The sequence below is a fragment of the Pseudochaenichthys georgianus genome, chromosome 10 (assembly GCF_902827115.2).
Source record: "Pseudochaenichthys georgianus chromosome 10, fPseGeo1.2, whole genome shotgun sequence".
In the NCBI taxonomy this organism is placed as follows: Eukaryota; Metazoa; Chordata; class Actinopteri; order Perciformes; family Channichthyidae; genus Pseudochaenichthys; species Pseudochaenichthys georgianus.
Genome location: NC_047512.1, coordinates 24,103,846 through 24,127,634, shown reverse-complemented (window position 1 = coordinate 24,127,634; position 23,789 = coordinate 24,103,846). Strand labels below are relative to the sequence as shown.

The 23,789-nt window shown below is 41.5% G+C and overlaps 2 protein-coding genes across 4 annotated transcripts in view; both read left to right on the top strand.

The window, feature by feature from the left end:
* Positions 1 to 278: 278 nt before the first annotated feature.
* On the top strand, positions 279 to 8,074 carry gabra6a (gamma-aminobutyric acid type A receptor subunit alpha6a). 2 transcript variants are annotated; one of them, XM_034092543.1, is made up of 10 exons: positions 279 to 325; positions 403 to 509; positions 608 to 675; positions 1,069 to 1,289; positions 1,387 to 1,469; positions 1,873 to 2,013; positions 2,877 to 3,029; positions 3,127 to 3,377; positions 5,338 to 5,579; positions 7,170 to 8,074. In XM_034092543.1, the coding sequence occupies exons 1-10, from the start codon at positions 279 to 281 to the stop codon at positions 7,177 to 7,179; spliced, it is 1,323 nt and encodes a 440-aa protein (XP_033948434.1). In that variant the 3' UTR covers positions 7,180 to 8,074. The 2 variants fall into 2 exon arrangements, with proteins under 2 accessions (XP_033948434.1, XP_033948435.1); XM_034092544.1 differs by lacking the exon at positions 279 to 325 and having other exon boundaries at positions 423 to 509; positions 648 to 675.
* A 180-nt stretch (positions 8,075 to 8,254) lies between these two features.
* Positions 8,255 to 23,789, top strand: part of gabrb2a (gamma-aminobutyric acid type A receptor subunit beta2a) — a 31,254-nt gene continuing 15,719 nt past the window's right edge. For both annotated transcript variants that reach the window (XM_034092539.2, XM_034092538.2), the window contains exons 1-4: positions 8,255 to 8,428; positions 8,552 to 8,652; positions 9,087 to 9,154; positions 22,492 to 22,712. In XM_034092539.2, coding sequence (XP_033948430.1) covers positions 8,355 to 8,428; positions 8,552 to 8,652; positions 9,087 to 9,154; positions 22,492 to 22,712 — 464 coding nt within the window. In that variant the 5' untranslated portion in view covers positions 8,255 to 8,354. The remainder of the gene's footprint in view (positions 8,429 to 8,551; positions 8,653 to 9,086; positions 9,155 to 22,491; positions 22,713 to 23,789) is intronic.

The window sequence follows — 23,789 nt, the reverse complement described above, 5'->3', positions numbered from 1 at the left end:
TAGTTCTCTATTTTAGTTTTAATATTTTTTTATTAATCTTTAAATAAAACCAATACAAGTCACTGTTTGTCTAAAAAAGGAGTGGACTTACTAATCTTTTAATTAGATTACTGTTCCAGATTTAGTATCTCCGGTGTTCTTATGTATACCTATCAGTCACTTTAACAACACCAACAAGGTCTCTAGCTTGTTTGTTATTTTACTCCCTTCCCATGCGATTTTATTTAGTATTTAGCTCCTAAGGTTGACTGCATATTTGGTTAAAAATGCTGCCCAGGATGGCCTTCCTGACAGTTACTTTGGTTACTTTTATCTGCTGGATAAGGTAAGTCTTCCCTCTCAGCTTGGACGTAGATCAGAGTACAATGTGCCTGCAGGTGTAACCATTTCTTTCCTCTGCAGTCTTGGAACTGGACATGGAACTGGGAAGGTCTTCTCCGACAACATCACTCTCATTTTGGATCGACTTTTGGATGGTTATGACAACAGACTGCGACCTGGATCCGGGGGTAATTCAGACTTTACATCTTAGACTTGGGTCTAATTAAGCTTGAATATCTTTGTGCAGCTTGTATAGGCAATGTACAGTTGTTAATTACTGTTGCAGGTGGTGTTACGGAGGTGAAAACTGACTTCTTTGTCACCAGCTTTGGACCTGTTTCAGATGTTGACATGGTGAGATACTGCTGCTGTAAGGAGATGTATATTATGTGCTGACTGTGGGAGATAACAGTGCTTGAGTGACTACTGAACTCCAGCCTTATGGCAATCTGCCATAAAACCATCTAATGAGCTTTAATCTTTTTGACCAGCCCTATAACTCCATTATTGATGGCCTCTAAATCAATATGACAACATGTCAGACAGAGGGAATGGCTGAATGGATTGATTAGTGATTATGGGATGAGTGGCATCCATAATTTCCTCGTCATTTCTCCACCCCCCCCACTACAAGTTGGCCTTATTTTATTATGTATACTGATGGGGCAATTTTTTAGGTTAAATAAATACTTTTTGATGTGATGGTTTGTCTTTAACATCCGCTGATGTTTTATGTTCATGCATCAGGATTACACCATGGACATGTTCTTCCGTCAGATGTGGGTTGATGAGCGGCTACAATTCGAGGGCCCAACTGAAATCCTGCGGCTGAACAACCGCATGTTGGACAAGATCTGGACGCCAGACACTTTTTTCAGAAACTCCAAGAAGGCCATTTCCCATAACACAACCACACCTAACAAACTCTTCCGCATCATGCAGAACGGGACTGTCCTCTACACCATGAGGTGATCCTACAATTAACACTAATTGTTTTGTTGATAAAATCTTATGTGAATAAGAGATTTATATTAAAAGAGAGGATCTGTCTGGGTGTTCTCTTAGACTGACAATCCATGCGGACTGTCCAATGAGTCTGCTGAACTTCCCCATGGACGGCCATTCTTGTCCTCTCCGGTTTGGAAGCTGTAAGTATAGATCTTCAACCAATGGTCAATAAATAAAAAGGATTTGCAACCTTTTGAGTGATTAATACCTTTTTTCTGGCAAAAACCTCCTGTGGTCAGTCCTTAAAATGGTTCCTGCTTTTCTATGTTTTATTTCATAATAAACTTAAAATCATTGTGGTTACAGAAAAAGTTACTTGAAAAACTGGGACGGATATTTCTTACTATTTTGGGACTTTTTTCAAACCGAAGGTTAAATTGAAAAATCTATAAGGTAATCAGGATTAATCAACATGCAAATGATAATTGTAAGTTGCAACCCCATTTAAGTTAAACAGATGTGTTCATTAACAGAAGGAATAACAGAGAGATTCATTCATGTGTTCAACCTATGAGTTTATTGTAATTGCTTTTGCGTTTTAAGATGCCTACACGAGCAGTGAAATCCATTTCACTTGGAGGAAAGGACTAGCATCTGTTGATTGTCCCGCTGAGTCCATGAGTCTCCTGCAGTACGATCTCGTGGGGAAGACTTTGTCCAGTGAGATATTCAAAGCAAACACAGGTAATGCTCTCTGTCTGCTATCACATTTCTCTTCCTATGAGGAAACTATTACTTGCACTTAGATGTTTAATTTAAAGAAGGGAAGAGGTCAGATCAGTTTATTTAAACTCTGCACGAGAGTCCATCGCTCCCCACATTAGCCGATATAAAAGCAAAGACTTCCTTAAGCAGCCATCAGGTGTAAGATGCTTAAGTGGTCAGGCCTAAAGCGTATGGTGTGCCTTAAAAAATAACTATGGGGTTTTAAACTCAGGGAATGCACCGAGAGAGGAGATAATTGAGTAGTGTGTGTGCCTGTGTGTGTGTGTGTGTTTGTGTGCAGGTGTGCATTTAATTTCACCAGAAGAGGAAGTGCTCCCCTGCTGTGAAACCAGCAGATTCCTGGAAGAGAGAGGAAAGGCTGAGGCATTCTCCAAAACCAAGAAACCTTATCCATTTAGAAAACAGAGCGAGAGGGAACCTCTGTATGTGTGCATGATGCAGCGTGTTTTTAGTCTGTGAATGTCAGCATGCATGTGTTGGGACAGAGCAGGGCAGTGTGTTACGCATAGTGACACTGCATGCTCTCCTCCCGCCCCCTCCTCACTCGCCCCTTCCTCTTGACTTTATCCCATTTCCAAATGTCTGCTATGCTCCCCCCTCCTACCCTACTCCTTTTCATCCTCCCTCTCCTTTCCTCCTGTCTCTCTCACATGATGTTTTACAAATAGTGGGCTATTCCACCTCTTACAGCAGCCAATATATCTATATGTTTCTCTCAGCAGCTGTTCTGTTTCAAGGGCAGTCAAGGGCAAACGTTCTGTGCTGCTACCCTGCTCTCTCCCTCAGGGTTTCTCTCTTCACACGTGCTGTTTATCTTTCAGGTCACTACTCTGTGCAGGTGGTCCATTTCAGACTCCAGAGGAAGCTGGGCTACTACCTCATACAGACATACATCCCTCTTATAATGGTTGTTGTGCTGTCCCAAGTCTCTTTTTGGATCAACAAAGAGTCTGTTCCTGCACGCACAGTTGCTGGTACACCACGATACCCAACAATTATTTATATTAATCATGGTTTATGTTTGAATACCTCTCCTCCATGAGTGTTTCACAAGTGATTGTGTTCCTCCAGGCATCACCACAGTGCTGACCATGACCACCTTGAGCATCAGTGCCCGACAGTCGCTTCCCAAAGTAGCCTATGCCACCGCCATGGACTGGTTCATTGCTGTGTGTTTTGCCTTTGTGGCGTCGGCTCTTATTGAGTTTGCAGCGGTAAACTACTTGGCCACGCTTCAGGCCAACCGTCTGAAGAAACAGAGACGTCGACAAGACAAGCTTGAAATGTTGGCCACCGTTGAGGATGATGACGAATCCATTATGGTAAGAAGCTGACTTTAAGTTGCTGTCATCATAAATGACATTGCTTACGATTCACATTCAATTATACATTATATGTGTTGCCGTTTTAATTCAGATGTTACTCATAATACAGTGTAACAACAAGGAAATATGGCATATTTTGATTTTAAGCACCCTAAAACATGTTTTTCAATCTTAAGTATGTCTCCATTAGTAACATTAGAGGGAAGTTTAGCAATCAAAATCTCACCAAATATCCTTCCTCTGACTGTGTGGATGTGTTTGAATCATAGTTTATCTGACCCTTCTGCAACAGGATGAATAAACACCCCCCCCATTAAGATTCAAATGCAGCACAACTTTGATTGCGGCACGGAAGTATGTCACGTCATGTTTTTTCCAACAGAGCCCAGCACATATCAAACCATTGAAAAAATAGCACAGACACAACAATATATAAATGTGTATGACGTGATATAACCAAAATTGTTGTTACTTTTGTATGTGTCACTGTAGGACACAATAATCAACAAAAAAGGTCTTCAGGGTCTTTGCGAGTAAGAACTTGTGTTGTGTGTGAGCCAATAGAAGCGTGGGTGTTACGTAGTGATGTCACTAAGTTAGGAAAATAAACGTGTGTGTGTGTGTGTGTGTGTGTGTGTGTGTGTGTGTGTGTGTGTGTGTGTGTGTGTGTGTGTGTGTGTGTGTGTGTGTGTGTGTGTGTGTGTGTGTGTGTGTGTGTGTGTGTGTGTGTGTGTGTGTGTGTGTGTGTGTGTGTGTGTGTGTGTGTGTGTGTGTGTTCTCTGGAGAACTTTGGGACTTTAGCCTTTGCAGACCATTTACAATCACAAAAACCTACAACACACTACATGAAAGGGAAAACACAAAAAAGCATACAAGGGCCTCTTTAATGCTAAGCTAACCAGCTTGGCTCTGGCAACACATTTAGCGTAGTAGACAGAGGCTTTTTAAGCTTACGGTCTGCTTGCCAAGAAAGTAAATAAGGGTTTTTCCTTTAATTCAATATATCGTTACAATTTACACATTTTTATTTGTGAGAATCTGATTGTCTGCAGTGATAGGAAGTTAGAAAACAATGCTTCAGATGGGTTTGTGGTTATGTACATATATACAGGGACCAATATATATCTTAACACCAAGATCTTCTCGCATAAGAAGCGATTATCTGACAGTAGCTTTTGTCTCTTGTATGAAAGAAAGCTGCTCGGCAACATCAGCTTATGCTATTACTTGAAGAGGGACTGCGATATCACGTGGCATCTGAAATGCATTTACATAGCTAATAATGGTAAGTGGAGGTACAGAGTCTCCTCGTTTTTGCAGAGAGCTTGATGCAGCAATGTTGATAATGAACAGGAAGCCAGCAGCTCCAGACTCAGATGTAGAAAAATGAAAAAAAGCCACAGATACGGGGGGGTTTTTCTATGCATTTCCAAGTAGTTGCCCTGCTTCTTCCATTTTCCTCATTCAGGGCACACCACACATTAAATAGTAATACATGCTGTTGTAGAGCTCTCATCTCTAGCTATATGCTTTATGCTAATACAGTAAGCCACCACAGCGTCCTCCTGGGATCTGTCTCACGTGTAGGGCTCATGGTTAGATGCTTTAAAAATAGCCTCAGTGTGAGAACAGAGAAAAACTCCAGCACTCCTCCCTGCATAATCTCCTAACCATCCTATGGGCATCCAGCTAACTACCTGCTGCTTTCTATAGGGATGTTGGCATACCATTGAGAGAAAGCTCCTGTGGGAACCAACATATCTCCCAACCTTATATACAAGACTCCAGCATGGTAAAATCACCATGGACTTGCTGGCTAGAAATTCCCAGTTTAAAAATGAATGTTACTCTACCTACCCCTTTTCCTCTCACTGAACAGATAACCCACACAAGCCCCACTAACTTCTCCTCACTTGCTGCTTTTCCTCCAAATCGCCCCCTACCTCCACCCCGACAGTCGGACGGCTGTCAGGAAGGCCTGAAGAGGAGAAACCACTCTGTGTGTCGCAGTGAGCCAGGAGATGGTCCGCCCATGCCCATTTTCCTCCAGCAGGGCTCAGCTTTTCCTCCAATCCCGCAGCTGGCTGGCACAAGCCCCATCGACAAGTGGTCACGCATCCTCTTCCCCCTGGCCTTCGCCCTCTTCAACCTCGTCTACTGGTTCAACTACCTGGGCAAAGACACCATGGAGGAGGCCAGGTACTCTTACATATGTCTTTGCTAAAAGGATATATTAGATATATTTTACATCTTTACAAACCCACATCCAATGATATGTTCATCGTACTGACAAGAGGTTTATGTGTCAAACACACGTACTGTCCTGGTGTCATTAATACTCACTCAAATGGGTTTTGATCTGAACCTGAAAAAATACACCCCAACAATACCCTAGTTTTGTGCCATGGTGTTTGACATTGTATCTTTTATACTTTAGCTGTTGTTAGTAATGGAGATTATAGGAAGTTAGCCGAGACTGTTTTAAGTTGTGACCTCCTATAACACAAAGCAATATCTACCTGCAACCTCATATAACTGGTTTAATGTGATAAGTAAGACAGCCTAATATGGTCATTGTAGGTGAAAACAAATATATATATATTGAAATGGGGTATATAATGGGGGACAAACTAATTTCCAAGATTAAAGGTATACATTTTTAGGAGGAAACTGGGATGTTCTTTTAGGATAAACTTTAAAGTCATACATTTGCAAGACATTTTTTTTTTTAAAGGGAAAAAGGAAGGCTCATAGCCAGTTTACCTTTAACCCTTTAAATCTGGTTTTAAAAAAAAAAAATAGATCCAGAAAGCCTTTAATGCAAAATAGTAAAACAAAACATCAGAATTGTACTTGGAAGGTATCCAGTTTTCTTGTACAAATAGGGACAACGGACAAAGGATATCTCTGCATACTTACTTTGTATCTTACAGCCCTGTCTCACTCTGCTCTAATCATGATAGCTTTAGTGGAACAATAACTACCCACAGTTTTTGTCAAAAACTTTTATCTTCTGGCAGTAAAGACATCAATAATTTCTAATGCTGAAGCAGCCCCGGGAGTTGTAGGGGGAAAAAAAGAAGGGAATGATGTTAGGTGGCGTTGTTGCTGCTTCGTTGCCAGCACTGTGGCTTTTATCATCATAGATTTACAATATAGAAAGGACTGGGCGCTGAGTTAATTTGAGAAGAAAAATATGCCCAAGTTCCCCTCTTTTATATAAGGTTGACCTGAGGGCTGACAAAATTCCAGCCGTTTTAATGACAACACTGTTTCTCCATGGGGAGCAGGTCTCGCAGGCGAAGAAACCAGGGCCTACTTTGTACATTAAGTACATGAAAAAGCGACTATTCACTTTCCCGCTTATAAGTGAGCCACTTATAGAACACAAGATGTCCAAGACAGAAGAGAGATACAGTGAAAAACACAGAGAACGGGAGAAATAGGGAGAGAGAGAGAGATCTGTTATGCAACACTGGGGAGTGCAAATCTACTCATCATGCTTCTCATGTTCCTGTCAGAGAATGGTTATGGTTGTTTTGTTTATAACGTTCTGCAGAATAATGGGAAAGACAAGATGGAGAGCATGAGACCAGCTGCATCACATCCATTCCCTTATCACATTTTCTCCACGTCCCTCTCTCAGTTATTTTCAAGAAAGGACAGGGAGCACAGTAACAGTTTGGGCTGTATAGCACACTGCAGATGGAGAGTGTCTGAATGTGGGAAGAGAAAGCTTTTTATATGCCACTCTCACTTTTTCTGCTCTGCTGTATTCTGGTCTTGCAGGGATGCCTGAGCTCCAAAACTAAGAGGACCTGGAAAAGGGCATGGGCTGCCAGAGAGACCTTCAGCATCCAGCCAGCCTCACCTCCCTCCCCTCTCTTTCTGTCTCTCTCTCTGTGAACAAGCTCTCATCTGACAGAGGAAATGAATCAGAAACTCATTTATTCTCCTGCCGCACATCTATTCATTTCACAGGCTGTGACCACTGCCCACTTGTGTTCTGATCAGTAGCTGAAGAGCTGCCCTTCACAGGACCTCAATCACTTTAAAGCCCGCCACACGTACACACAACAACTTCTCGGGCCCCTGGACCGAGACAGACACCACACGTACAGCGCACATACCACTCAGACACGCGCACAGAGCATGAAACACATCAAAAAGAAATGCATGATATAATCTATGATGGCTGTAACTGGTGGTGATGCAACAGTGAACCAATGATTTCAGAAGCCTGCCCTCTACAGAAGCACAGCTCCCACTACAACAAGATCAAAGGCAATTTACAGGGGGCTCGCATCCCTTCCTGCGGCTTCAAAAATGTACTCAAACCTGAGAAAATGAATTGTAGAATTGTGTTTTCCATCCCACCTTTCTGCATGGTGCTCCCTCTGCATTTTCAGATCTGCGGTTCCTCTGAAAACATTGCAAGGAAGAGTAGGATATAATACCCGTGGGTGTGGATGACATTAATTTTCTATTTTTGTATGGACGCGGCATGATTGTGGAGCGCAGATGTTTGCATATAAAGTGTCTATCTGCAATGGAGGGATTTTTATTATCCTTTTAGCCAAATATACCATAAAAGCTTAAGGAATAAACTTGATCTTAAGTTGACATTTTGACCACTCAAATCTTCCAGTACATCCCATTGTTTGACCTTGTCAGAATGTAGACAAATTCATCTGTCATGTAATAAACATGGGAATAAAACCATCCTGAAAATAACACCACTGTTGTTCATTTCTTTCTGGCACAAATGTTCGATTCCTCATTACGCACAACCACTTGTCCCTTTAATATTTTTCTCTGCAATGGAAACTGCTCATCCACCATCATCAGTCTCCACTCTTTGATCTTGGGCTTGCTGCACGCATGCGCCTCTCATTGGCTCCTCTGCACTGTCTGGAGTAAGTTGGATGTGCGCTCTCCTCACTCGCATCCCGAAACCGCCTCAATACTGTTGCGATGGGGAGGATCAGGAAAAACCACTTTGGGATTTTGACTTTCTCTTTACTAGTGACTTTTGTCTGGACTCAAAGGTAATCTTATTTCCTTATTTTCTCGATCATCTGTCTCGCATGCCATGTAGCCCGTGTTAAAGCGTGCCTGGCGTGAGATATTAACAAGCTGTTTTGCATTACACCACCTTTTTTCTCCCACAGCTCCAAAGATCTCAAAGATCCGAGCAATATGCCTCTGGTAAAAGAAACAGTGGACAGACTGATGAAAGGATACGACATTCGGTTGAGGCCAGATTTCGGAGGTATCGAGCAAATTTGCAAAAGGAATGTCATGTTTTCACGCCCTCCTGACGTGCAATACATGTTTAATGAATCGCAAAATCTGCTTTAATTTACGTAATCACCCATTCACAGCCAATAGGCCTTTCCAATTAACGCTATGAGAAATGATGTGCATATTTCATTTGATGGGGGAGATAAGACAAGCTTTTTTAACATGATCGATCCCGCTCATCAATGTTTGATAATCCTATTCGGCGAATTGAATATAAAATGTAACCGCATTTCATCTGCGTGTTAAACATGAAGGTTTTTTCACCCAGCCTGGTGATGCTCCAGTCTCCTGTAGGTGGAGGGGAGCATAGAGGAACCTGAGCGCGCGTCACGAATTTGTTAAATTTACATGATGGGAGATGTATTCATTTATCTTGTACTAAAGCTTTCTTTTCCTTCACAGGTGCGCCGGTCAAGGTGGGGATGAATATAGACATAGCCAGTATAGACATGGTCTCGGAAGTCAACATGGTAGGTGCATCTTCATGATTATTACACCGCTTAATGTTGCCAATTGAGCCCGGCACGGCTGGAATAGCCCTTAAGTGGGTTGCTTATCACGGGTCAGTGTGTGTGTGTGATTGTGAAGCCAGGATAATGTGAGGCAGATTGTGAATGCATTTTTTTATCGGGTGCACATTTTTTTGTGAAGGCTTCCGCTCTTAAACACATCATGGCCATCCTTCTCTCTCAGTCTCCGCATTTGCAGCTCTGGTGTGTTGCTGCATTTGAATTCAAAACACACACTCACTGGCGCACTCGGACGCACAGCCCCGGCTGCGCGCGCGGAGAGCTGCATGTATGTATCAGTGTGTGTGATAGTGTGATTGTGTGTGCTCCTGACTGCTTCACGTTGTCAAGCTTCGGTAGTGTAATTGTGTTGACACGTCCCCCCCTCCACCCCTTTCTTATCCATCCTCTCTCCTCTCAAGCAGTTACCTACAAAATGAATCAAAACTCCCTTTCTTCTCAAAAATTGGCATCATTTGGTGTTTTTAAGGTGCAAAAAATGCAGCTCTGGTGTGTTGCTGCATTTGAATTCGATTGGCCAATCACATCATCAGCATCTACGTAAATGATTTCCCCCCTTACTTGTCAGATGACGTAAGCAATTTGTTAATAATAAATGTCTGGTAACACAGCATTGCAACCCAAAAAAAAGAGAACGGCTTGAGCTTTGCTGCACACGGATGCACGTTATGAGCGACTTGGAGAGGAGAGAACAGGGGGGAAAGTTCAGCAGCCCGTGCAAGAGCACCACCTATTGATCCGTGTGACAGACTGACAGACAGACAGCAACCCACAGGAATCTGACGTTGATTTGTATCTTCTTCAGTGTAGCTCTCCTGCATTAAATACACCATATTTCTAGTGTAGAATAGCTGGTTTTGCTCTTCGGATTTGTTTTGTATTGACAAAAAATATTAAGGGCAGTCTTTGCAGAGGATTCAGAGTGTGAGAAGAGATCATTTACAAAGCAGCCTCTCTATGGAGCAACATAATAGAGATGTTATATAAGAGCATGAAAAACAAGTTTGCCAGCAGGAGTGGAAGGAGATGTGTTCTCTATTATTAATTGAGCCATTTTTAAAGTTTGATATGGCAGCCTGTCCCTATGTGTGTGGTAATTTTAAACTGCACTGAATGAGTGCACATTAATACAGCAGCGTGTGTGAGTTTGTTTGAGGGAAAGCACTGAATCTGGTCAGAGCTTTTTCCTTTGATGGAAATGATTTATTTTGAGGGAGGATGCAACCAGAACGGAAGTGCCTTGGGGGTCCGGAGAGATTTGAAATAGAAACCCCTCACTCGCTTTGGCCTCCCTCTTTCTCCCTCCTCCATCCTTTGCCTCCCACCACTTTGACTAGATTCCTGGCTGTGACTCTGGGCTCAGCAGCCATGTAATCCACCTCTGCCTTGCTCCAAAGGGTTATCTTGCATCTAGTGAGCATTCATCTGGAAAAAAACACTGCTTCATACATCCGTGTAACAAAACACAAAACTGTGCACAAACAGTGAATGGCGGCTGGCTCTCTCATAGCCACAGGCTATGAGAGAGCGTTCACCTCGCTCATCTATCAGAAAAGCTCTCAGCGCCAGATCTGCACAGGCACCCCTCTCACATGGCGGACACATTTAAATGAAGTGAAATAAAAACAACACAAGTCTTCAACACGTTTTTGTCATCCTCTAAAACATCCTTACATAACAGGTTGGATTCTCCTCCTCCTCCTTTCTTAACAACCAGATATATTTGGTACAATAGAGGATAACGGCAGCTGGTCGGGATTGATCTCAGGGAAATCGATAATATCACGAGCAACGTGATCACGAGGATGGAGGTGGTGACCTGCGCTTGGCGCCGGGCTGCTTTGATCTTCCTCATCAGGGGCAGCCGCTTTTAAGATTAAAGTGCTGAGAGGGAAAACAACACAGAGAGGCAATGGTGAAGCCAGGAAGGCAGTGAAGAACAGGGTGTGAGAGAGGTGAAGGATCCTTTTCACCATCATCTTTAATGATACCTACATCCCCGGTGGAGGCCAGGGAAAAGTTATGGCCGACCCTGTGTTTGCACAAGAGAGCTGCAGCCAGAGTTTCATTAACCCCCCAACATACACATTCCCTTTTTACTAATTAAGTCGCTCTAAGGGACGAAACACCATCTTCTTCCACACTTTATGCCTCCATCAGATATTTCTTTAGCAGCTTGCTCCAGCTCCTCATTGAAGCTTCAATCATCAAATGGATATTTGTCAAATTGTTGTCTGACATATCTGATATATTGGAGGTTGTACTGTCCCGTGAATCGGTTCTATTTCAAAATGTAATGGCTTCTTCTTTGGTCCATGCTACACCCTTCCACAAAGCATTGAGCATTATTTGGCTGCACAGCATGTGTTTGCAATGATTAGAAGTCTGGCCTTTCAGACCGCTATGAGTGGTCAAACAACAACAACAACAACAACAACAACAAACTCGGTCTGAAAGTTATCTACACTAATTATTATTTGATCAATTGATTTGTCTAACAAATATTGGCAAACAGTGAGGGGGAGAAATGTCATGTAAAGGTTCCTAGAGGCCGTGTTGTCTTCCAGTGTCTTGTCCAACCAACAATTCCAAAATCCATGATTTTCAGTTGTTGCTGCTGAGTCAGTTTAAAGAAAATTAAAACATTTTAGGATCACACTACGCCAGTTACGCTGAATTTTGCATCTACAAAACATGAAGTAAGATGGAGTCGTTTGATGTCAGAAATGAAAGCATGTGATTGGGTTTGAACACAGTGTTTGTAAGCAAGCCTGCCATCATGGCGGTGAGCAGGTTTGGGTTGTAGACAGCTGCTCTCTCCTCTAATTAAAGATCAACAAGCTTCTGGTGGAGGATGAACTCTGTATTTTAGTGGGGGCTGATTGAAGCCATTGTGGCGTCCTCATATGCTGACATGAGGGCATGGATGCTAGTGGAGGTGGTGTTGAATGTGTGTTGGGATTTTGGTGTTGTTGCTTCTCTGTGCACATGTAAGAGGTTGGTTCACATGTGTACGTGCCATAGTGGAGTGTCTTTGTTGGTGCTTTCTCTTGTGATCCACAACGATGGCCCGTTGAGGCTCAAAGGTCAGCCGTGTTGTCGGGCAATAAAAATGTGCAGGTCAGTCAGCGCCGTGGTCTCAGCCTCGACTGCATGACATTACAAATGTGCTATTTCGAGAGGGAAGCGTCCTCCGAGTCCGAGGTGTGACCACACATCCTTGTTGGGTGGGCTGTGCTGACTCACTGGGGTTAGTGCAAAAATATGGCACAGATATGATATCATGGCCGAGACCCCCCCTCAGCATCCACCCGCTGCTTATCTCTGTCTGTCTGTCTAGCGCTGGCATCCCGCTCCATCACTCATCTCCCTCACTTAGCAGCAGAAATGGCATTTGCATAATGCTGTTTGTTTTCGCTGAAATCACAGATCCAGGAACCGAACCCTGGTTACGGTGCATTAAAAAGTGTTCTGCACACAGCCAGGGCAGCTGATTAAATACAAGTCGGGTCTGTTGTCTCAGCAATGCATCAGCGCTGCATAATAACGTCTTCAGCATGCCATCCATATGTTGAGCACAGCTATGCACTCCGAAGATGGTATAGGCAAATAAGTATGTTCACTCCTCGTCTTTTCTTCATCCTGCTTATTAATTACATGTGAAATACCTGAGGTTGATGGTTGTTAAGAGGCACTGCCTGTACTATAATACTGTTCTCTGAATGTTAATTAGCTGGCTGTGAATTAAAAGATTTAAACAAACCAGCTGTGGTGGCTTCTGGGATGGAGGAATTAGTGGGGCGTGAGCGTTGCCTTTATTACGATCATTATCCTGACAGGCGCTGGTTTCTTTACATGAGTAAGGGGATCGGGGCGTCGGATATGGGACGAGCCGATGGCCAGAGGGAGCCGGACCCTGGCCCCCACGTTACTCTGCGTCCGTGTGAAGGATGCAGCTTCTTGTGTCTGTGAATTAGCAACCATTTTGATCTTGTTTGTCCAAACTGATCCTGTTCCATTTTATTTTCAGCTTGTGGAAAATAAGCTTGTGTTATTTTTACTCAGTGTTGCCATGACAACGCAGCCTCCTTCTTTTTTCTTTTTTGGTGGATCTCGGGGAGTCAAGGAAAAGCAAATAAGGCCTTGTTTTTTCTAGGGACTTCTTCAAGGTTTTTCACATATAATCCAGGTGAAGGTTGCTCTGTGTTTCAAGACGCTGGATTGTTGTTGTTTCTACGGTTTATGGATGTTTGCCTTTTGAATAAATGCTGATAGTACAAGACATTTTCAACAGTTATAGTAAATAGGGCTGCAACCAACAATTAGATGAATCATTGCATCGTTGATTAAATGCGTTTTAAATTGTCTAAAAAACATTCATTACAGTTAACTAAAGACACATTCACATTGCTTGTTTTGTTCAACCGTACCTCCGACAAGATATTCAGATTAAAAGCTATAAAACAGAAAAAAGCATTGACAAATTAGCATGGGCGATGAAGAGGATTGAAGTTATAATTTAAAAAATCTCAATTTGTGTGTATTCTCTGCTATGGAACTAATGAACCATTCACATTTGAAAACAGGCAACAGATGAAGTCTCTATGTTTGTGAAACTTTGATTCTGCCTGCTCTGTTTGCTCTGCAGAGCTTTCCTAAAGGCTTAAAACGAGGATGCAGGTTGTCCAGAACAATGTCATTAGTTATGCTGAGTGGCCACACAGAGCAATATATTAATACGGTCAGCAGCGTAATTACAGCACAAGAGCAACATTTAATCCTGCAGCTGTGTACGCGCATGCCAGGTTCTCTGTTTAATGTTTAGTCCATGGAGACTAAGAGGCCATGAGCCCTAAACACATCATTACAGTGTTCTATAGGGGAAAACCTGGTTAAGACACACATGCATGCAGTTTATTAATGAGCATGGTAAAATGTGCCAAAGACATGCATATCTTAAAGCAATTATGGCTATGTGTAAATCTGTTCAACGGTAATTCATGTCATGTATGCATTTGTACATCTGATGGTGGCTTTCCAAAATGCTCTGAAATGCAGCTTATAAAATGAATTGATAAGCCTTAAGATATTGGAAGAGTACTCCTATCTTTTATATACTTGGCTTGTCATTTGCTATGATTACCAAGACTTTCCCCTGCAGAGAGCGAAGTTACGCCAAGTTTAAATTGGTCGTAATATTCGTTCATAATGGCCGGTACAGGGAACAAAACCGCTGCGTGTCTTAAAACAGGGAGTAAGTTAGCCAGCTCCATTACAAGCCTTTAATGTGCTGATGACTCCCTTAATGATTCTGTCAGGCACTTTCTCCACTGAAGCTAAGTAGCTGAAAAATGACCCGTTGCAAAGGGAGTCATAAAGGCGTCCATGTTGTCACTTCCCTCAGGATGTGTACGGCCCGCAACTCTTTCAGAATACTCCCTCCTTGACCCCTAATATTTAATTTGAAACTGGTACTTATCCGGACACAGAGAGCACAACAAATGAATAACCTCAGACCCACCCTCTGATGTGCTGTTGCGTCTCCTCCAGCATTTAGAAGGACACAATTAAACGAGTGGCTGGAGTGCTCTGCAGCAGCACACAGCAGAGGAAGCGCTGAGCAATATGCTGGACGTCTGTCATGTGCCGTAAAACTGCAGAGTAGAAAGACAAGCACACATGCCAACAGTCATACCAGCACATCATGGGAGGTTTGTTCCCCCTGTGCTTTCTTCAAAATGGTACTAACGTAAAGAACAATATGGATGTAGCATTTTTCTCAAACCCAAAAAGGTTATATTTCATTTTGTATATATCTTTGTAATCATTTAAATATAATAATGCACAATAACACCATTGTTAGTATCTGAAAAAAGGGTTTACGCTCAGGTTTGTATTGGGCCAAACATAAAAAAAGAGAACTTATGAAGAGAACTTATTGTTATCTCTCCTGACTTTGTTTTTATGCTTGGGGTTAACAAGACAGCAAAGAGGTATAACTCCTTGTTACCTTTTGAAGAACAACCTGTTTTAAAACACAATAACATAAATCCTAGTAATCTTTAGGCATTTTGGAGCGGCAGTAGGCTAGTTATCAGTGATTAATGATGTGAATGGAACATTTTCATCAAAGGGACAATGGATTTGATAACAAAAAGCGGGCTTCACGAGGGTTTCCGCTGCACATATATTGAGAAGATTTATTTTGCATGTGTATATGTTTGTTTGCGTTTTTTGACCTATCAAGCGGACAAATCAGCGTTTAGTTGTTTTTTGAGATGTTAAAGTTGGCGGGATCTTTTAACCAGGTACAAAGAACTTCAAAAGTAAAATACAGCATTGTTGGACACATCTTTTCATAAGCAACAACAAACAGAAAGGACTGCTATACATGAATCGAACTGGCACGATGGTTTCATTACAGGGAGAAAGTGAGCGCATGTTTCTTCAAATAAGAATCTACACACAGTATGTATTGTGTTAGGCTCGTCTATTGGCAGCTCCCTCCCATGTCGGCGGGGACAGCTGATGTAGTTGTAATGGAGGTCTTGTAACAACCGCAGCCTGTCAGATTTCTCAGGGAAACACAAATGTACTCCTTGTCACTCTGTCAGATTCTTAATGGGGGTTTGTTAGCCCAGAAACATATCTGAAGTGAGTCTCTGTCACTATGCAACCAGCCTTGATGTTTTTTAAGTTAGCCAGGCTTGTTTGTATCTTCATCTCCTTTATATATTCACTGCCGTCAGTATTTTTTTTAATGTTGGTACTCTGCACAAGATGTCTCCCTCACTGATGCTCACTGGGCCGCCTGTGTGATGTTAATGGAGTTACTGAGGAGTGCTTGTGACAAGGAGAGTGAAGGTCGCTTTGGAGACCGGCAATCCAGCGTGGGACAGTCTGTCTCTCACTTCTCTGCAGATTTTCTTAATGGATGCTGGTGCTGGGAAAACCTTCTCACCTGCTTCGTATTCTCAGGTGTGCAGTGAAGAGGCTCTTATCACACTGAAATGTCTTTTTTATTACTCAGAAATAATTTTGTGTCCAGGAGAGAACATGCTAAAAGGCGGAATACTCCACTTATAGCTTTCTTATTGTGAATTAATAACTCATATGTTGCCTTATAAAATTCTAGGATTGGTTGGTTTCACTGCCATGTTTAGTATGAAGGCTGCACCATATTGACATTTAATGTGTGAGTTTTGCTATATGTTGTGTCTGCAATGATTGATTAGTCGATTGACAGAACAATTGCTGCCAACTGCTAAAGTAATGAATTAATCCTTTAAGTATTTATTAACAAAAAAACAACAAACATGCCGTTTCCAGCTTTCTTGCTTATCTCTGTGTATAGCATACTAAGGTAAATATGTGTTTCTGACCGACAACATTTTTTATTTAAAGATCATCATTGGATAAATGTTAGTTGCGGCCCTATTATTGTGTTACATGAATTTTATATTGCAGTTGATGTGATGGAAATGATCCTGCTGTCAAGGATTTGATTTGTTTGCATGAGGAACATGACTTTACTGCTTTGTGTTTCTGCACAACACCAGAATAGTGCACCCCTTTAGCTTGTCACAGAACAAAATGTACTCCCTGGCTCCCAGATTTTCGCTGAACAATAACTTTGCCTGTACTGAGAGATAGAGAGGGGAAGTGCCCGTATTTTGTGTCCCTCTCTGAGCTCATGTGATGTCCGAGCAAAGGTAAACAGCACCATCTGTGAGGCCGTAATTGTGCTGCCATTTTACAGAGCAGCCAGGAGGCAGCGTGCAGGCCCAGGTGTTCTCTCTATACTCTTAAACCCCCCAAAACACACACACACACACACACACACACACACACACACACACACACACACACACACACACACACACACACACACACACACACACACACACACACACACACACACACACACACACACACACACACACACACACACACACACACACACACACACACACACACACACACACACACACACACACACACACACACACACACACACACACACACACACACACACACACACACACACACACACACACACACACACACACACACACACACACACACACACTTCTGTATGAGCCTTGAATCCAAGCTCAGTGACTTAACAAGGGACATTTTAAAAGGTTTTGTAGACAATAGGGTTTTTTCTCAGACATCACAGGAAAAGCCCAGGTGTAAACTGTATGCTTTTTAGTTTCAGGTTCAGGAAATACCTGCTTCAGTTTCAGGTGGCTTGTATTGTGCATGCTAGCTACATCATGGCATAGCCGAAACTTAAATAACATAGAGACATCGTTAATGTTGTGGGCTTTTGAAGAAAATCACAGGTGTTACGTAAAATGTCTGCTGTGATAAAGGCCAGAGGTTATTTATGTTATTTAAAATAAATGTATAACACAGTTTATTCAGCTTTTTGTGCATGAGTCAGTGTATGAGAATGTATAAAAAAGGGATTTTTTTTTAAATGACATGGTGCTTACATTTGGGTAGAAAAGGGGACATTTGGAAAAAGGCTTAAAGGTAGGGTAGGTAAGAATTAGTGATGTGTCGGTTGCGAACGAGCCGTTTTTTGTTTTGTTTTTGCGGAGGGATCTCGATCGGCATGAAGGCACATTATGCAATGTGCACATTATCCCGCTTATTACACATGGCCACATTCTCAACAAAGTAACGAAATGACTCCCAATATTAATTGAAATGCTTTTATGGATTTAGAAAATGATTTTATTGATTTAAAAATAGTTGTATTGATTTAAATTGACATGCATCCGCTAAGAAAAGTAGTCCGTTGTTACTGTTTGAGCTAACGTAACAACGGCAGGAACTGCTTCAATAGTGTTTTTGAGGAGCTTTTTGATTACAGATTTGAAAACATCGTTGCTTGCTTTAAAAGTAGCACAATTCATTATGTCAAACCTTGGAAAGTATCTAGATATCCCTGCCCTAACGCCAAAGTAACTGCCAACTGAATATGTGTCGCCGTTTGATGTCTATGGACCGCTGCGTAAAAAGGACGGTTTAGTTCTCCATTAGTTCTCTTCTTACTTCTATAAGAATAAAACACGGAGGACGGAGATCTCTTTTTGTCCCCCTCTTCTCCCCGCTGCAGCCCAGCAGCTGATCTCAAAGCACGCTCCCCTCTCCTGCAGGGTGGCGTGGTCAGCTGCAGCTCACAGAATCAGCCCCCTGCAAAAACAGCGCTGGAAAGAGCAAATGGAGCGAAATGAGGCATGGCTAAAATGCAGGATATTTTTGGTATTTTTTTTAAATAGTTTTTATAGGTGTTGCTATCTGTTTTGTGTAGCGTGGTTCTACAAGCAAGTCAATGCATTCATTGGGTGGTATCAGAGAGTTACACGGGTCTGTAAATGCAATGAAAACAATTGGCCACAGCAAATCATTTATATTAAACATGTAATTTTTACTTTTGAATACTTCAGTACAAAGGATGTATTGAATAATTTAAGTGATATATGTGTACACATAATTTGATTTAATTAAAAGGTATAATATAAACTGAAGAGCCGTTTGGGAGCCGAAAGAGCCGGCTCTTCTTGGTGAGCCGAGCCATGATCCGGCTCACCAAGAAGAGCCGGAATTCCCATCACTAGTAAGAATGGAGAAACCAGCTCGAGTGCGCTAGATTTTGAAAGTACACAACCGGAAAAAAATCTGCCACTTCCTTATAGAGCCCCTCCTCCAACACACACGAACGCGCACATGACCAATGAGGGCACGAGATAAGTTTGTGCACAGATGGAAGGCTGACAGGCAGGTAGCCCATCCAGTTATTTTAGCCGGGCCGGCTCAGATGATTGGTCGTGCTTTTTACAGTACTGCAGCTTCCACAGATGACATTTTTTTATATATTTATTGTCAAAGCATTTCATGTATTCATTGCTATCGGGATGTTAAGAGCATTCCATGGAATATAAGAAAAAGTGTTTCTGAAGTGAATTACCCTTCCTTTAATATAAGCAAAACACGTTTCTTATTATTTCAAAATTCTAATTTTACCTCCCACTATTGCTGTAAAATACTGATTATCTTTAATAGCAAGAGTAGTAGTGACAGACTTGCATATTATAATGTGCCTATTATAATTTTGTTCCGTTCAGTATATGAGGTGCATTGCATGTGTCCGTCCTGGGAGAGGGATTCCTCCTCTGCAGCTCTTCCTGAACTTTCTTCCATTATTTCTTCCTGTAAAGACTTTTTTTGGGAAGTTTTTCTTATCCCAATAGAGGCTTGTCATAGCTATCAAGATTGTAAAGCTCCTTAAGGCAAATTTGTGATTTGTAGCTACTCTATACACATACAATTGATTTGGCTATTGAGTGAGGGAACAAGGAAATTATTTTCGACACAACCAATAATTAAAAATCCTTCTGGTGCTGAGATTATGAGTCAAGAAATCCATCAGTCTGTCCATCAAAAGATAATTAATGCCATACTTTTTGACAATCCGTTATTCTTGAGGTAGCCTATTTATCAAGCAGAAAGATTTTCATCAAGTTTCATCTTCTTAAATATTAGGACTAGGCTTTTCTAGGATTGATATCATTGTGATTGGAACTTTTTGGGATTTTGTGTTGCTGCTCGGACAAATCTATTTTGTGGAATATTTGACACTGGCATTTTCCAGTTTTTCTGGGATCTTTCAGACTAAACAATGTGTATTTCTTTTTAAAGAGCATATTTATGTAATTATGATAATAATCAGTCCTTTATCTTAAATTCTAATTCATTCATATCAAAAGCTCTGTATGCACCAGATACACTCAGTGTCCTTGTTATGCGGCAAAATGTAACATTTGCTCCAGGTTTATCAAAAAATATAGTTCATCGAAAAATAATAAGAGTGAAAGATTGTTGCTGAAGGTCAGAGACCACCCTGATAAATACTTTCTGCTTCATTTTGCTCAGATTGTTTACCTTTTTAAGAGTATTAGCCTCAGTTTTGTAAAACAGAGAGGTTTAGCTTCTGCTAGCAGCCTCTTCCGCTCACAGGATTGGAGCTGCTTTCTTCATCAACATGGCGAAGGATGGTAGTGAAGATAGGGAGTCTGCAGGCAGCAGCTAACGATCCCAGAGGTGATAGCGATATCCGATCGACAGGCTGATAATGAGACAGAGAGAGAGCGAGTGGAGAGGAGGGTTCAGTGGGAGCTCTTGTAAAACAGGATAAGGATGCGGCCGTCCTCGCCTGACTTTTCACTCCTGAAAAAATCAACATGGCAGCAGCTCATGTATTTTTAGATGCCCTTTTTACGCAGTGCTTTGGTCGTGCACACTGCATGCAATGAATGATAAGAGTTTAAGAGCAAGAAGTGGCTATTACTTTGCAGTGTCACTATAATGTGTGATGATATGAAAAAAAATTGGCTTGGAAACACACATGGCGATAAGTGATGATGATGGCTGCCTATAGTGTAAATGCTCAAGGGCCTCGTTTCACGGACCGTATTTTTTTATTTGTTTTCCCACTCATCGATTGCACTGCAATACACTGCAACAGACCAAATCCAACTGCAGTGCTGTGTTTTACTGTGGCTGTGTGGGTGTAAGTCTTTTTTTAAGAGTGAGAAGCAGAGACAAATGAAAGAAGGAGGAGGAGATACCGTTTACGGCTACATCTCTGAGCATGTGTAAAAACAAACAGTATTAATGATGCTTTTCCAATGTGGACAGCTCTCCCCTATCAGTTAGGGGCGTTGGGATGCAAAGATATGAATGATAATTGACATATATTTGGTAATTGTTTCAAATGGTTGCCTTTTCACTTACCGTTAGTGTTATTGTCTTTTTTTTATGTTTTGTACAGCTATGGTTAAATCCTCTCCCTCCACCTCAACACTCAAATCTAGACTATCATCAATTCTCCACAAAGAGAACAAGTTAAAGATTAATTTGATTGTTCAATTGATACTGATATAGTGAGAATCTGATACACAGCCCTAATCTTAGTATTTTCTGGATGTTTAGTATGCAGAATTAGAAACAACACCAAGCAAATAAAGGATTTTGCTTGCATTAGCGTCTTTCTCTAAAAAGCAGAAAGTAGAGTCAAAGTGGAAGTAGATATTTATATTAACCCCCCAACCCCAGCCACCATGGCCCCTAGCACAGGCCGTGGCCTTTCAGACCACAACGACCTTTCGGATGACCTTCTCACTATGCAGAGTCCACACCACGTGCTGCACCACAGACGTGTTGTCTGTGGAGTCATGTTCGCATGAGGGGTGACATGATGCTGGAGCTAGACGTGTTTCCCAGTTGAGATGGTGGCAGGTGCGAAAGAAGTACTGAGGAATACCATGCTCTAAAACGTCCTGAGTTTGAAATGGTACTTAAAGGTGGGGTAGGTATGTTTGAGAAACCGGCTCAAGATACACTTTTTGTTATATTCCATGGAATGCTCTTAACATCCTGATAGCAATATCTTAAGTGCTTTGACAAAAAATCCATAAAACAAATTAATCTCTGGAAGCCGTAGTACTGTAAAAAGCACGACCAATCATCTGAGCCGGCAGATTTTTTCCGGCTGTGTATTTTCAAATTCTAGAGCACTCGAGCTGGTTTCTCCAAAATTACCAACCCCACCTTTAAGTAAAAGGAGAAAAGCTTTATCTGCAAAATGTAGTTAAAGCTTCAAAATGTAAAGTATACATTGTGCAGAATTTCTCCTGTTGCAGAGTTAAAGTAATACTCGTGATTAATACATGTATGAGCATTTTGTTGTTGTGGTTTGTCAATGTGGAATCATACTTAGATACTTTGTTTACTTCTGGATTGATTATTATTAAAGGCTAAATGTTCAAGGTCAGTTATTTGTCACATCCAAATGCAGTTATACTCCCTTAATGCAACATAAGAGAACCAACAAAAGCCTATATTGATAGTATAGTAAAGTTGCAATATTGATTGACATGGTGTGTTTTTTAGGGAAAAATTAACTTGTAACTATAAGTGTCAATTCAATGTATTGGAGAAAAAAGTCCAAAATGTGTGTGTGAAGTGAAGTAGAAGTATAAAGTGGCACAGATTACAATATCAGTACTTGACTTGATGTAATTGGTTACCCACCACTGCTGGATAAAGGAAATAAAACATATTCCTATCGTGAAAGATTGTCAGTACATTTAGTTGAAAGTGTATTTTTGGCTCCGTGGTTGAAATACTGTCAGCGTTATTGATTGTCACCAGTTTGTCTTTGAAGTGGCTTCGTTTAATGGACTCCCCTCTCTGTCCTCCAGGACTACACCTTGACGATGTACTTCCAGCAGGCTTGGAGGGACAAGCGTCTGTCCTACTCCGAGATCGCCTACAACCTGACGCTGGATAACCGAGTGGCGGATTCGCTGTGGGTGCCTGACACCTACTTTCTAAACGACAAGAAGTCCTTCGTTCACGGCGTCACCGTCAAGAACAGGATGATCCGTCTGCACCCGGACGGCACGGTGCTTTATGGACTCAGGTAAGCCTTTTACCCCTGCCCTTCATAGTCTGTCATGACCATTAGTGGATTGATCACAAGGCATGATTAAGTTATGTGTAATTGTATCAGAGCGGAGCCTCTTAATTAACTCACACTTTGAATTTAAAATATTGTAGTTTTCTGCTCGGCATGATGCAACATACAGTAATGTGATATTTCTTCAACTTGGCTCTTATTATTTGGTTTTGCCATCATTCTTACTCGTCATTATAATTTTATACTCATCAAGTTAATAGCTGAGGTCCTGGTTCGAAGCAACATTGTTTAAAATTGACGGCTCAAGCAGCATGAGTAGTTCAATAAAGATGAAAGAAAGGTTGTTTTCACTACCATTGTAAAGCTACAGAAAGGGGTACCCTGCACCCGAGAAAGTGCATCTTCAACGTTAGGTTTCACTCTCAAGTACATGCCGTACTTATGTGGTTAGATTTTGGAAAAAGATAATTGAAATAAGTATGCCTACCTTTGTTCTGTAGCGTTGCGCAATTAACATGTTGCATCTTCACTTGAATAACTTAGACAACTTAAACATGATGCAGTGACAAACTGAGACTCTATTTAAAAGAACAATAAGAGATTACTATAGACTGACAAAAAACAAAACGATGTAAATGTTTTAATATTCTTTATTGTATTTTGGCTGTTTCCTAATGAAATACTAGAGAATTGTACCTCTTCGGGCCACCTAGCACAAAAGACCATTTTGTTTGAGTTACAGCTAATACACACAAAGAGACTGTGTCGGGTATTTTTGAAAATCTGGTTTAACTATCTGATCATTATTTCCTGTTGGATTGTCAGCGTGTTTTCACATCTCAGCACTTTCTTCAGTGAGTACAATGTTATCTTATGGCCACATCTATGAAGAAAAGGCCTGATAGTAAAGCCTTACACAACTGTGAACAGAGGGAAGAATGTATTAGCCTCTCACATCCCCTGATGATCATCAATTTCAATAATGGATTGGTTGTGATCAATAATAAAGCAGGGCGGAGCAAACAGCCGAGCTGAGGCTGATTGTGCGGGAGAACCCGTCTACAAGACATTTCTTTGTGG

What these genes read in the sequence shown, in the direction of transcription:
- gabra6a (XM_034092543.1), top strand. Translation starts at nt 279, where the DNA reads ATGGCCTTCCTGACAGTTACTTTGGTTACTTTTATCTGCTGGATAAG. An exon ending in CTGTTTCAGATGTTGACATG is followed by an intron (nt 676 to 1,068) that starts GTGAGATACTGC and finishes TTCATGCATCAG; the next exon opens with GATTACACCATGGACATGTT. An exon ending in TCCTCTCCGGTTTGGAAGCT is followed by an intron (nt 1,470 to 1,872) that starts GTAAGTATAGAT and finishes TTGCGTTTTAAG; the next exon opens with ATGCCTACACGAGCAGTGAA.